This window comes from Cutaneotrichosporon oleaginosum, assembly GCF_008065305.1.
Source record: "Cutaneotrichosporon oleaginosum strain ATCC 20508 chromosome Unknown ATCC20508_contig02, whole genome shotgun sequence".
In the NCBI taxonomy this organism is placed as follows: domain Eukaryota; kingdom Fungi; phylum Basidiomycota; class Tremellomycetes; order Trichosporonales; family Trichosporonaceae; genus Cutaneotrichosporon; species Cutaneotrichosporon oleaginosum.
The window spans coordinates 1,058,891-1,073,024 of record NW_027072171.1 but is presented as its reverse complement, the minus strand read 5'-3'; the positions used below and the strand labels follow the sequence as shown (position 1 = coordinate 1,073,024).

The following is a 14,134-nucleotide window of genomic DNA, read 5'->3' as shown; positions in this document are numbered from 1 at the left end:
AATGCTAGCGGGAGACGCAATATACCTGGTACGGGAGGAAGGATTAAATCGCTTTGACGTGACTGCCGTGCAGCGCTTTCGTCCAGCGTGTGTACAGGCGTTCCAGACGAAGGAGTGCGGAACCGTCGTGGCTCGTGGCGGCACTATAAAGTAAGTGTCCAGTGAATCTAGATAGAAGCCTGAGATTTGCCGAGATTGGCGCGAGGTTCATCCTGGCCCGGCCGGCGCCCAAGACCACTGCTGCAGCGGTTGCGGGACTGGCTGTTGGAACTGCAGGAGAGGTTGAGGCGCGAAGGATGCATAATTCTGCACCTCTGCGCTTGCAGTGCCGTTCTGGACCGGCGCAGTCCCATTCGCGAGGGGATGGCTAAACGATGCTGGAGGCGCGCTGAGCGCCTGCTGCGGCACAGGCGGCGGAGGCATCTCGTTGCTCGCAGTGAACGATTCAAGCGGTGGGCCCAGGCTAGCGCCGCTGACAGCCGCGCGGTGCTGATCCCCCGGTGAACCGCTGGACGCGGTACTGCGTGACGTCGCTGAAGGCGCGCGCTTGGCTGTCCTCGTCGCCTTGGCGGCGATGGCGCAACGGCGAGCAATATCTTGCACCCGTGCCGCGGCGGCGGGGGCGAGCGCATGCGTGCGGTTCTTGCCCTTGGTGTAGGACGAAGAGGTCGTAGGCGATACCTGCGAGATTTCCGACGCACAGGCTGGTGGCTGAGGGGGAGCCATGCCTTGGTGCCCTTTCGCCTGGGAGACCTGTGAGGATTGTAATAACGCGCCACTCGGCGACCAGCTCGAATTGGAGAGGGAGTTGTTCAAGGGCGAGCCCTGAGCAAGCGAAATTGAGTAGGGCGAGGAGCTCGTCTGCGGCGAAGGATCCGGTGGCGGAACCGAGCTGTGAGGCGACGAGGTGAAAGAGCTGTTTTGAGAGAGTTGAGGGCGATGCGGGGAGGAGCTCGGGAGAGAGGACGTCGAGCTGAATGGAGTTGACTGGCCGGGAAGGCCGTTGGGCAGCGCGTTCATAGGTAGAGTCTGTTGAGCATAATTCGAACCTTGTGGATTCTGTGGAAGTGCAGGTTGAGCGAATGAAGGGGTCGATTGCGCGGAACTGAACGGAGGGGTCGACGACGCTGACCCAGCCGCGGTTGGGTTTGGGGCCAATGACGCGGCGGGTGCGAAGGGAAGATGTGACAGCGGCTGCGCGATCGTCGGCGTTCGCCCTCCAAGGTCGTGAGGTAGAGAAGCAGTGGCCACACTGGATGTGCTACCATTCATGTTGAGGCCAGACCCGCTGAAGGATGGTGTCGACCACGACTGGTTAGGTGGGGTTTGGTGTGATTGAAGTGGCTGCTGAGACTGTGATGCTGGTGGGTGCCGCGGATCCTGAGGGTACAGTTGTTGATGTTGTTGTTGTTGTTGTTGCTGTTGTTGATGGTGCTGTTGCTGTTGCTGTAGGTGGGGTTGCGGTTGCTGTTGTTGATGCTGTTGGATCTGCTGCGTTTGCTGCTGCACGGATGGTGAAGGAATTTGCTGCGCCTGCTGTTGCGGGTGCTGCCACCGAGATGGTTGCTGTTGCTGCTGCTGCCATGACTGATGCTGCGGCAATGGCTGCTGCTGCTGAGGCTGCTGCTGTTGAAGTTGTGCTGGGGGTGGCGGAGGCGGAGTGAGTTGTGGTGGCCGCTGTTGTGGTCGTGGCTGCTGCTGTTGGGGCTGGTACGAATGTCTTTGCGGCGGCTGCTGCGACTGGTACTGCAATTGCCGCGAAAGCTGCTGCTGCTGTTGTTGTTGTTGCTGTAGCTGTAGCCGTTGCTGCTGCTGCTGCTGCTCCTGCAACTGCAGCTGTTGTTGCTGTTGTTGCTGTTGTTGCGCTTGCGCTTGCAGCTGATTTTGGGCGGAAGGCGTTGGTGTGGCGAAATGTGCCGTCGCCGACGCTTGCGATACAACCTGCACGTGCTGCATTGCATGGGAGGTGTGCTGCAGCTGTTGGGGAAATTGCGCGGATGGCTGCTGCCCGCCATACTGCCCGTAGTCGGTCGACGGCATCGACCACGACTGTCGTTGGGCATAGGGTGACTGCTCAATGCCCCCCAGAGCCTGCCCTTGGCCTTGAATATGCCCGTTGGCGAGGGGAGGGGACGCGAGGGGCTGGGACCCGATCGGCGGCCGCGTCATGCCGTTGTGAGGTGACCATCCTGGCGCCGAGGGTGTCTGGAAGGAAGGTTGTGGAGGCGGCTGAGGCGGCTGATGGTGAGGTTGCTGGGACGGTTGGTCTGGAGTGTGTTGAAGCTGCTGCTGCTGCTGCTGATGTTGCTGCAATTGCGGCTGGAACGATGTCGAGATTTGTTGCTGAGCGTGTACGTGTGGAAAGGGCGCCTGATAAGCGTGGTGAGGCTGAGACTGCGTTTGCGGTGTGCGAATCACCGAGGTGTCTGTCACGCGCGCCGGTGAGTACCCAGGCTGCGCACGTTGCTGTACCACCAGTTGCGCTTGCGGCCATTGCTGAATCTGCGCCTGCTGTGCATACTGCTGCTGTTGTGGCTGCTGTTGGTGCTGGATCTGAAGCTGCTGCTGGTGTTGGAAGCCGGTGTTCTGGACCGACAGCTGGTTCAGATGATATGCCGACATGCCGCGAGGAGATGCGGCAGGGTCATGAGCTTGTCATGGGCGTGTTGGCGTTGGGACGTGCGAAGAGGAGCGGCGAGTGTGGACGAGCGTGGACGAGCGTGAACAATGGCTATGACTATCGGGGGTCGTGTCGTCGTGATCGAGTGTGCAGGAGGAACATGGTTTGCGAGGTGGCAATTGATTGCTCGCTCATGGGATGCATGGGTGGGTGGCGCTTGACGGGCTTGGGCAACGAGAGCGTCCCGAGTGGGTCGAATTCAACGGCCGCCGAGCCGCCGTCTTCCTGTGCCAGGTCCCTTGCGTGGGCCTACGCCGTGGGTGGCATGGGTGGGGGGCTCTGGATCGTGGGCCGAGGCGTGGGTGACCATGCCAAGTCGCGCAAAAGTCGCCGATGACGTGCTTTGGAACAGCCGCGTTTGCGGCACAGAATCGAACAGCGACCACGACGCGGGCTGTTCTTCGTGACCTAAGTTGGTTGACAGCGACCGTCTCGCGATGCTGTTTCCATCGTGCTCCAGCTATACACACACCGAGACGCGCGTTGAGCCATGCATCCAGTCGATTAGTCGATCGTGAGCTTGAATTGCATGAATTGTGTGATGGGGTATGCATGCCGCGCACAGGTCGGTTGTCGCCACATACCGGAAATATCGGCGTTATCGAATTTGGCCACTTTGCTTCCGCGCGAAACCTCGAAGTGGACCACAGCTCCCAGTTGAGAGTCTCAACCAGCAAGCAACCGCCAAAAGACGCCGCCATGGTGAGTGCCGACGACAGCAACGAGCACGAGGGCAGCATGCGCGCCGTGCGCCGCGCCGACTGCGCGTGATCCTGGAGCGCGGCGGGACGCGTATCGACACGTGAAGGGATCTGTGCAAGGATTGCGAGAGAACTGCGGTCGCGAGACCTGCCAGGGAGAAAGGATTGCTGGGACGACATTGAACGGCCCGTTGAGAGCGAGCGCGTGAAAACGCTGCACTGCGCTGTGCAGGAATCGTGGGGAGACTTGGATGGAGAACCAGAGAAGGACGGGTTGGAATATGGCTCGCAGATTGTGCGACGGCGAGTGAGCGTATGCGTTCGCGCAGCCGTGTCCACTGTTGTCTGTGCAGTTTGCAGTCTCCACCGTTCAGCTCGGTTTCCTTTCTGGTTGCGCTCGCCCGGCGCTGCTACCGGCATTTGGACTCGGTAGATGAGCCTGTCCGAGGTGTCGAATCCAAGTCTCGAGCCGCACCACTCTTCGTCCCTTCCTGTCGAAAGCGCATCTCACCTCCTCCCTCGCCGCCCACACGCCTTCCTCTCCACCGCCCGCGCCGCGCCCCGCTGCCCTCGTGCTCGTGCACCTCCCCCATCCCACCCACCCACTAACCCCAGCCCTCGCAGAAGACGTTCATCATCAAGCAGAAGCTTGCCAAGAAGGCGCGCCAGAACCGCCCCATCCCCCAGTGGTTCCGCCTCAAGACGGACAGTGAGTGGCTCGGCTCGTGCAATGCGGAAGAGCGCGCACTAACCCGCAGCCAAGATCCAGTACAACGCCAAGCGCCGCCACTGGCGCCGCACCAAGCTCAACCTCTAAGCGGCTTCCGTGTTTGGTTGGTAGATGGGACAGCGTGTACACTAGCGCATTGCGGCCCCTATGGATGGTGTCGTGACTTGCGAGATGGCGTGGGGATGGTGAAGAGTGAGCGGTGAGAGGATGGACAGAGAGCTGGGCGTGGGGGAGGGTGAGAGGAGGAACAGCGAGGGAGGCGCATGCTGGAGTCAGAGATTGGACTGGAGCGAGGGATGAGGGAGCGAGGGGATGTGAGTAGAAGACGTTGAAAACCCGGCGCTCGTACAGGTCAGTTTAGGAACTGTTGTGCTGCAGGCGGCCAGCTGCCAGGCGGCCAGGCGGATCGGCAGCTCAGTGGCGTGGAGAGAAGGCGGTGGTGGAGGAGCAAGCTGAGAGCACGTGTGTGACTGCGGTGGAGGTCGACCGCCGCGCGCCGCCGCCGAGCCAGCCAAGGCAATATTTGCGCATCCACCACTTCATCACCCCTCGTCCCGCAACTCTCTCCTCGCCGACCCTCGCTTTGCCGCCTCGCCGCCTCTCGCTCGCCGCCTGCAACCCCCGCTCCGCCCCAACATGTCCCAAGTACTCGAAACACGATGGATCGACGAGGTCGCCGCGCGCTTCGGCCTCTCCGGCCCCACATTCAGCGCCATCCTCATGGGCGTTCTCCTCATTGGCATGCTTCTGATGGGGTCGTTGCGCCCCGCCGTCGTCGTCGAAGCTGAAAAGGAGGAGCGGGAGCGGATCGCGCGGGAGCGTGCGGCGAAGAAGGCCAAGTAGTGGCCCACTGTATCTCGTGTGCACTAGCCTGCGCCGCACACCAACTCCCAGCCACACAATACCCCGCGGACAATGCCGCCACTATACATATACATCTATGCAATCTCCGCGACGAGGACGCGCTCCTCGCTCCGGCTGCAGACCTCGATGAGCTCGATGCGGCTCGGCACGCTGCTGATGGCCATGACGCAGCTCGTGCCCGCAAACGTCGTCCCTTCCTCCGTGCCCACGCGGTTCGCCGCGACGAACACGACCTCCCTTCCCGCGGCCGGCGTTCCCTCGTCGTATCGCGGCGTCGGGTCGTGCAGGGGCGCCAAGCGCGCCGCCCAGTAATTGAGATTAGACTCGGACGGGGCGTTCGGGTCGCGCGGCGGGACCGCGAGGCCGTCGTCCTCGTCGCTGTCCGAGTCGTCCTGTTCCGCCGGATCGAGCCAATTCATCCTGGCGTCAGCCCATCCCAGCTCTGGCGTGAACTTACGGAACGACGAGCATGTCCACGGCGTTATCTACGGCGAACGTGGCGAGCTCGTACGCATTCCACGGCGCGATGAAATCACGGGGATTCAAGTCTGGCGTCAGCGAGAACGCACTCTACGCACCCATGCATATGCCGACGCCGACCCGCCCCAGTGGCTGGGGGAGGTCGAAGAACGCAAAGCCATCGCCCTCGCGCGCCCACGTCTTGTCCGTGTCGAAACGGAACGTCTTGCGGTAGTTCCCGATGACACCCTCCGGTCCCGCGAGCACAGCCGAGTTGTACCCCACCCCCAGGTCGATGTCGGCGCCGGGGATGGCCTCGGGATATCCCGCTACGACGTAGCACTTGAGACGCGACGCGAGAGCCGTGGCCAGGCGTGCCGTGGGACCCCCCGGTGTCTCGAGGTACGGCGCGATGGCGGCGGGCGTCGCGAACATGTATCCGCTCAATGCCATCTCGGGGAGGACGAGGAGGTCGAGCGCGCCGGGCGCCAGGCTCTTTGTCAATGGATCGTGTAGATCGTGTGAAGCCACTCACCCCGCAGTCATGGCCTCGACCTTGGCCGCGTTCTCGGCCACGCGGCCCATCTTGACGTCGTACTGCACACAGGCGACGCGCAGGGGCTGGGCGCGGTACCGTGGCGGAAGGGAGGGGGGCGGGACGCTCATGATGAGCTTGCGCCAGGTAGAGGATAAGCGGCGAAGGATGGTGGCTTGGTGCTGCAATGCTGTGCGCCACTGCGCGGATGGCAGTCCGAGCGCAATCCGCAGTGGCCTGCTCTGATTGATACCCGTGCTCGATGCATGCTGCTTCATCAGGCTGCTGAAGTGTGGGGTCTCCACAATTGCCACGCGAGCGATTCCGCGGGGTTGTCGCGAAGTGCGGCTTGAATAGGTGCGCCGCCACACACGTAACGCCGAATCACCGGCCCTTGAGAATCGCCACCGTGGATGTTATTTCCCCCCAGGGCGCTCTGAGAGAGAGAGCCCACCTCCACCACGCCCATCTCTCCGCCCCCCCACCCTTTCGTTCCCTCCACTCGGACCGTACACCCACCCCCCGCCTCTCCCATCCACTCATTCTCGCCACATCTTCCATCCATCCTCTCCACAACACCGTCTCTTGCAAGTCAATCAGGAGCATCCCATCTCTCTTCCCACTCCGTCTGGTCGCTTCAAGCGTCACAAGGCGTCCCTCAACGTCTGTTATCAACCAGAGTGGAGGGCATCCATCTTGACTCTTACAACATCCCGTTCTCCCTCCACCTCCACCCCCCTCCACCGCACTCGTCCACCTCCATCCACCCTCACCAGGCATCCTCTGGCCACCTCGAGACACCCCCCCCACCACTCCTTCACACCGCTATGCCAGCCCGTCGCACACCCCAAGTAGGGCCCGACGGAAGTCCGCTTCCAGACACAAAGGAGAAAATGACCTTTGGCTGCGCCTTCCCTGGGTGCGGACAGGTGAGTCGACGCGTCTCGTCTCTCTCAGATGCCCCTCTGCATCCCCGGCGTTGCGCAGCCGGCTAGATTGTACACGCGCTGACACTTCCCAGACATACAGCCGCATGGAGTACTTGAAGCGGCATCAGCGAAAACGTACGTGTTGACCCCGGCCCGTCGCGTGGCAAGTGTCACGGGAGGCACCCGTCTCAGCAGGACCCAGCACTGACCTTTTGCAGACCAAGATGAACGCCCGTTCCAATGCAAGGACTGCACCAAAGCATTCGCGCGAAGGTAAGCTCTTTCTCGCGCGCATCATGTAGCTCACACCAGCGATGTTTTGCTGCGCCACCGCCGCCGCTGCCATCCCACGCCCCCGCCTCGGGACCGTTCATCGCATTCCCCCATGCCTCCGGTTCGGGCAGCCCACCCTTCGGTGCCTATCTCGTCTTCGCGGACATCCGACCGTGAAGCTTCCCCTCGTCGTGCAGGTGCAAGTGGGACTACCGCCGGTCGTAAGCATGCCCGCTCATCGGGCGGCTCGGCCAGCGAGCACCCCAATACCCGGCCCAGATTGAGACTCAGCGAGGAGGAAGAGGACGAGGATAGATACGGCTCAAGGCTAACGCGCAATGGCATGGGCAATGGCGGAGTCTTTGGCGTGTCCAACAACTACTACAATGGAAACCCTGTCTCGACAGATGACTACACGCCGGGTCTTCTGCCCATGTTCCAGAACGCCACTGGCCCTTACCACAACATGCACGATCCCAATCACCTCGAAGACGCTTCAGTCCTGCTCTCCATGGCATACCCCGGCGGAGTCCCCGGATCCAATTCAAACAATTCGGAAACCAGCCCCGCCGACGCCAGCACCAACTGGGAGAGCGCTGACGCTGCCACGCTCAACCTCTTGGCAGGCGACACCACCAATGGTGATGCCGCCGCTGCTATCGAGGCGGTTGCCGCCGCCGCTGCCGAAGAGGACGCCGACAAGCCCAACAAAACCGACTCGAGTTTTAACTCGGGCGCCGCCGATGACCCGGCTCGGCCGGCGGCGCCGGGAGCTTTGCTGCCCGAGTCGATGGGAAACGCGCTCGCTAATGCCATGGACTGGCTGGCTGGCGGCGCTGGTGTTGACAACTCGCCAGATGATTCCGCCATGTCTGATGCGTCGCGTCTACCCCACTTCAACATGACCTCTCTCTTCCCACCCAACTTTGGTTCTTCTGGGCTCAACTCGGGCTCGATCTCCAACGAGACCACTGCCATGGCTATCGCCGCCGCTGCGGCCGCCGCTGCCATCCCTGAAGAGCCAATCATGACCACCACCTTGACAACAACTAGCACCGACAGCAACCACATTGTCAGCAACAGCAGCAGCGAGGAGAATGAGACCGCCGCCATGGTCAGGGCCATCCTCGAACAGCTTTACAAGAATGAGGTCCCTGAGACTCGGTCGAACCCCCACCCCGAGCGTCCACTACTCCGGATCGCTAGTAAAGAGGTGCTGGTCCGCGCAGGTGATGAGTGCCCTAAAAGCTCGCGCTTCTACCTGCCCGCAGACAGATTCACGGGGTGCTACCAGATCCCTCACTGGGCTCTGCCGCCACTCCGCACGCTGTCCGTCATGGCGGCGCGCACGTACTACTCGGTTCTCAACCACTTCCCCTTCGTCCACGACCCGACCTTCCAGCTGATAGATACGGCAGCGTGCCTAGCCTTTGCCATCTGTACTGTCGGAGGCATCCGGCTGAGCAAAGCCAACAAGTCGACCAGCAACCTCCTGATCGGCGAGAGTCCGGCTGCCAGCGCGCCGTCCCCGTTGTCCGCTGGCGGCGTTTGGGAAGGCGTCGGCGCCGACTTTAAGGTTGCAGCTGACGCCGAGGATCCCGAGGACCAGCGACGTGTGCTGGAGTGGGAAGCTGGGCAGATCGTCCGCCACGAGAAGACGAACATGCTGGTCAAGTCGTTCTCCCTCGCACAGGGCGTGCTCATGACTGACTACAATGTTGCGCTTCTCCAGGCGCTCATCCTCTACCACGCCCCTTACTTCCTTTCTAACAACGAAAAGGAGCGCCGCCATGCCAACCTGTTTTTGGGCACTATTGTCAACGTAGGTTACATGGGCATTTTTCAGCTGATTGCAGATTACGCGCCAGATCGGCTTCTTCCAGACGGGCATGGAGCACACCGACCCGAACTCGCACCTTCCTCCGCCCGACTCGGCCCCGGCGGACCTTGACCGGGTGTGGCGTCGCTGGATACAGCTCGAGTCGCGCCGCCGCACCGCGTATTTGGTTTACCACCTCGACACAGTCTCAGCACTCGAGTCGTCTATTCCGCCTATTATTACGCCATCTGAACTCGCCAGCATCCCTCTGCCTTCGCCCAACACGCTGTGGCAGGCAGAGACGGCTCAGGCATGGGCCAAGGCGGTGCAAACCTACCGGCCTATGACGCTCGATGAGGCGATGCGCCGCACCTTTGGCCTCCCGTCGTCGGGCAGGGTAGACGAGGTTCCCAGCATCAAGGAGTTCCAGCGGGACGTATTTGCCGAGGGCGAGTACGGGCCATTCGCGCGCACAGCAGTCGTCATGACCCTCGTTCGTGGGGTCATGGACCTTGGCGAGGGGCGCCGTGACCGCGGCGACTGGAGGGACTTGACTGACCTGTGGTTGTCAACGGCACACCTCCGCCCAGCCGACACGTGCTTCTCTTCTGACGGCACCGACCTGGGTCCTTGCACGCAGGAGGCGCTGCGCGCCCGTTTTGCGCTAGCGCTCCAGAGAGTGAGCTTTGACGGGGGTGGATATGAGCTAACATCAGTGGCGTGAGGGCTGGCTGCACGACACGATGTGCAACAACCTTTCCGCGAGCACAAGCCCCTCGTCCGAGGTGCTCACTCCCAAGCTTACCCTGGAAGTGCTGAACGGCGACCACTCGCCTCGTCCACATGGTAAGCTCGCGTACTGCGAGGAGGCGATGCCGTTCTTCTTCCTCGCGCAGGGCTTGCTTAGCAAGCTTGGCTCGGCGCCGGGGCGGGACGGCAAGCATCGCCGTAACGCGTTTGCCGAGACGTCATACTCGGAGCTTCTCGACGCATCGCGCACCCTGGCCCGTGCGGGTGCAACGTATACCCCGAGCCCGACTAATCCGTAAAGTGTCTGATATTGTATGATTAGCAACGGCTGGTGATCTGGGCTCGTCGTTCGTAGTTGCTACCCATGTAGAGATTGATGGAGCGGTGTGTGGGTGCAGAGGCTTGCGAGTGACAGCAGGGGGGCGCATGGTAACGTTTGCCCAAGCATCCATCAAATCGGGCCCATCTATACATGCAGTTCTAAAGACACACAAAAGTTCGTCGCCATCATCGTTGTCCGTCATCGACGTCATCGTCGCGTCGTCGTCGCGTCGTCGTCGCCATTGTACAGGCGAGTTAAAGCTCATACTGAGGCGGGAAGAAGGCGCGGCGGCCGAACCAGGTGCCCTTGACGAGGTCGGAGAAGTAGACACGGGGGAAGACGTCCTTTGTGAGGTGGTAGAAGAAGCGGTTGGGGACGCTCTGGTTGGTCAAGGCCGAGAAAGTCTCGGCGAGCTCGGTGTTGTACTTGAACTCGGCGAGCAGGAGCGAGCCGCGGCCAGTGAAGAGGGGGCACGACGTGTATCCGTCGTAGCGTGCGCTGCCGACCTCGCCGCGCTCCATGAGTGCGACAAGGTTGTGGGCGAGAACAGGCGCCTGGCCGGTGATAGCGGCGGCGGTCTTCGACGTGGGGAGGGACGAGGCGTCGCCGAGGCCGAAAACGTTGGGGAACTTGCGGTGCTGGAGCGAGCCGTCGTCGACGTCTGTCCAGCCGACGCTGTCGGCGAGCGGGCTCTTCTTGATGACGTCTGGCGGGCCCATGGGCGGCACGACGTGGAGGAGGCCGAAGGGGAGCTCGAGCTTGGCGCCTTTCTCCGGGCCGTCGAGGACGTCGAAGACGGCCGTCTTGTCGGCCACGCGGACTTCGGAGAGGTTGGTGTTGAAGTGGCCCGCGATACCCTTCTCCTCGCGGATGGCGTTGAGCTTGCGCGCATACATCGGCTGCGAGAACATCGTGGGCATGCCCGTCACGAACGTCGAGTGGACGCTGCGGCCTTGGTCCTTCCAATACCAGTCGGCGAGGTATGCGATCTTCTGCGGCGCACCAGCGCACTTGACGGGCCCAAAGGGCTGGGTGAACACGGCTTCGGGGCCGCTAAAGTCCTTGATGAGGCGCCACGTCTTGTCCACCGTCTCGAACGAGTAGATAGACGCTACGTTGGAGCCGGGGTCCGCCAGCGCCTCGGGCAGGCCCTTGACGTTCCCCCAGTTGATCTGGATGCCGGGGGCAACGACGAGGAAGTCGTACGCGACCTTGGCGCCGTCGTCGAGCACGACCGTGTTCGTGCCCGGCTCAAAGGCGGCCGCATTGCGCTTGATGTGCGCAAAGTGTCGCGGGATGAGCGAGTCCAGTGGGCGCCGGAACGCGTCTTTGTTTCCCAGCCCGCCGCCGACCAGCGTCCATCCCGGCTGGTAGTCGTGGTGGGGGTTCGCGTCGACGATCGCGACGTCGCCGTCCGCAAGCGTCTGGTTGCGCGCCTTGAACAGGTTGTACACTTGGTTCGCGGCGGCCAGGCCGCCCGTCCCGCCCCCGATGACAAGCACCTTGTGCTTGCCGCTTGAGGACGCCGAGGTCGTGAGTGCGCGCGCGAGGGGGGTGAGGGGGGACATGGTGGTGGGCGAAAGCAAAGCGAACAAAGGTGTCGAAGCGCTCAAGTGTCTGCATGGCTGCATACCTCGCTCGGAAATCCATGGCGTGATTGATCAGACCTCCACCTCCTCGGCCTCCGCAGCTGGAACATGACAACAATCGCGTGCCTGCGGGCTTATCCCAATCACGTGAGAGACACGTGGGATGTAGAATTGAGCGTGAATCTTGGGGTTTCCGAGGATGAATCTGCCACGGAGGCATTTATGAGCCGGCACTGCTTGGGGGCGCGGACAGAGGCGATGCAGGGACAGGTGCGCAGGGACGAGAGGCATGTTTAATGATCCGCCCCTGTCAAGGTAATGATTGCCTAATGTTATTGTAATGTAATGACGATTCCATTCAATCAGCCAACGTCGCTCAATCAACACTTGTCACAAACAGCCCCTCCTCCTCCTCGCCGCTCCCAGTCGCGTCTACATCATCACTCTCCTCTTTCTCCACTCTCCCCACTCCACTCACTGTGATCACTGTCTCACTTACTCGCTCCCCCCCTCCCTCTCTCGGTCGCTCGTCATCCCCCATGGCAGACCCATCACCTCCGCCGCCTCCCGCCGGCGCACCACCCGCGGCCGCCTCCTCCTCGCCGCTCATGGCCAACCTCAACCGTCTGAGCCACGCCACAAGCCGCCCCGACCTCCCTCCACACGAGAGCTTTACCTCACGCACCATCCGCGCAGTCGGGAGCGCCCTCAGTCCCGAACAGGCGTCCGAGGAGCTCGACTCCCTCATCCTCCGAAACACAGCGCACCGCCGCCCCTCAGTTGCTGTTGACAGCTCAATCCTGTATCCCACGCTCGAGCAGCACGGGCAGGCCGCCAACGGGCCTCTTCTCGTCCTCAACCTTGCGGCGATCAGCCACGTCCCGCTGGCCATCAGCAACGACGAGCTCCTCGAGGTGCTCCTGCGCCGCCTCGAACCATGGGTCGGCGAGGACGGCGAGGGCGCTTACAGTCTCATAGTCCTAGCCGCCGAGGGAGACGGCGACCGCCCACTGCCCGGCGTTGCGTGGTGGCTGTGGCACTGGCGCCGCATCCCGCGCAAGTACGTCTCACCCGCACCAGAGCTGACTGACACAGATTCCGCAAAAACCTCAAGCGCCTATACATCGTCCACCCGTCAACACTGACAAGAAGTGAGCCACGCATGATCCTTTAAACCTAACAACCAGCCGTGCTCCCGCTCATAGTGCCGCTCGTATCCCCCAAATCCTACGGCAAGGTCATCACCGTCCCTTCTCTTCTGGCGCTCACGCACCTCAACATCCCCCTGCGGGGCATGGACCTGACGGTGCCCACGCTAGTAGAGGAGGCGCGTGTTCTCGCCGAAGACCCGAACGCCGCGCAGCGCAGCAGCGTAACCGACGCCGTCGGCCGGCGGGCGAGCACGTCGCTCGCCGCCCCGCCCGAAGCGGGTGCGAGCGGCTGGGGCGCCTTCTCGATGCTCTCCGCCGCCCTCGGCACCGCCACGAGCTGGCTGCACCCGAACGTGAGCGCCGCGCTCGCCGATCGCCCCCCGCCCCCCTACTGGAGCCGGGACATTGACGCGATCGTGTCCGAAAACAACGGGCACGTGCCGCGCGTCCTCGGCGCGATCGGCACGGCGATCCTCGCGCACTGCGCGTCCACAGAGGGCATATTCCGCCGCTCGTCAAACTCGCCCCTCGCCCCCGTTCTCCAGTCCTTGCTCGACCTCGACCTCGACCTCCAACCCCGCCTCGACTGGGCCGCGCTCGCGCAGCACGACCCCCTCCTCCCGCCCCTCATGCTCAAGCGCGTCGTGTCCAAGCTGCGACCCCCCGTCTTCATGCACCACCTGTACCCCACGATCCGCGCCTCGCACACTGTCGCCGAGTACGTTTCTGCGTCTATGCACCTGACACCAGCCTCGAGACCAAGCTCATCCCCGCGCTGTCGCAGGCGCGCGCGCAGCTCCTCGACGTCGTCCTCCACATCGCCTACCATCTGCTGCCGCACGAGCGCGCGACTCGCATGGGCGCGCGCCAACTCGCGCTCATGTTCGCGCCGTCGCTCATCTCCGGTCCTGACCCGCGCGAAGATCTCGCGTTGCTCATGGAACGCGGCGTGGCCGTGCCCGCCGGCCTGACGCCCGCACGCAAAAGCTCAGACTCGGACCGGACCGGACGCTCGTCCACGTCCGCGTCCGCGTCGCCGCAGGCGGCCGCCCTGCCCCTCCCCGACACCGAGGCGCAGACGCTCGTCGGCGTCCTCGAAATGTGGATAACCAACTTGCCGGCCCTGCATGAGAAAGAGGGGTGCGACTGCGCGATGATCGGCAAGGCGTCGCCCGTCACCCCCCTCGCCGGGCATGGGCCGCACGCGCTCCTCAACGCCCAGAGCGCTGGCGCGCGTGCGCCCCCCGTCGCGACGGCGTCTTGAGTTGGCTACTTCGTGTCTCCGCCAATGTACCACGGACGATCGGCTATTGTTGTAGGGTTAGGACTATG

At 62.8% G+C, this 14,134-nt stretch overlaps 5 protein-coding genes across 5 annotated transcripts; 2 read left to right on the top strand and 3 right to left on the bottom strand.

Annotated features, from left to right (window-relative positions):
• Positions 1-207: 207 nt before the first annotated feature.
• COLE_02125 (uncharacterized protein) lies at positions 208-2,622 on the bottom strand (the record flags this gene model as incomplete). Its single annotated transcript, XM_018423232.2, has 1 exon — positions 208-2,622. The coding sequence occupies one exon, from the start codon at positions 2,620-2,622 to the stop codon at positions 208-210; it is 2,415 nt and encodes an 804-aa protein (XP_018278652.1).
• A 2,427-nt stretch (positions 2,623-5,049) lies between these two features.
• On the bottom strand, positions 5,050-6,100 carry COLE_02124 (uncharacterized protein; the record flags this gene model as incomplete). Its single annotated transcript, XM_018423233.2, has 4 exons — positions 5,050-5,395; positions 5,433-5,523; positions 5,554-5,927; positions 5,970-6,100. 4 exons carry the CDS (start codon positions 6,098-6,100, stop codon positions 5,050-5,052), a joined length of 942 nt encoding a protein of 313 aa, XP_018278654.1.
• Positions 6,101-6,796: 696 nt separating this feature from the next.
• On the top strand, positions 6,797-10,039 carry COLE_02123 (uncharacterized protein; the record flags this gene model as incomplete). Its single annotated transcript, XM_018425777.2, has 6 exons — positions 6,797-6,898; positions 6,991-7,033; positions 7,117-7,171; positions 7,211-8,993; positions 9,028-9,669; positions 9,707-10,039. 6 exons carry the CDS (start codon positions 6,797-6,799, stop codon positions 10,037-10,039), a joined length of 2,958 nt encoding a protein of 985 aa, XP_018278655.1.
• Positions 10,040-10,316: 277 nt separating this feature from the next.
• On the bottom strand, positions 10,317-11,630 carry COLE_02122 (uncharacterized protein; the record flags this gene model as incomplete). The annotated part of the gene is made up of 1 exon (XM_018423234.2): positions 10,317-11,630. The coding sequence occupies one exon, from the start codon at positions 11,628-11,630 to the stop codon at positions 10,317-10,319; it is 1,314 nt and encodes a 437-aa protein (XP_018278656.1).
• A 560-nt stretch (positions 11,631-12,190) lies between these two features.
• Positions 12,191-14,066, top strand: COLE_02121 (uncharacterized protein; the record flags this gene model as incomplete). The annotated part of the gene is made up of 4 exons (XM_018423235.2): positions 12,191-12,711; positions 12,747-12,802; positions 12,839-13,520; positions 13,553-14,066. 4 exons carry the CDS (start codon positions 12,191-12,193, stop codon positions 14,064-14,066), a joined length of 1,773 nt encoding a protein of 590 aa, XP_018278657.1.
• Positions 14,067-14,134: the final 68 nt, after the last annotated feature.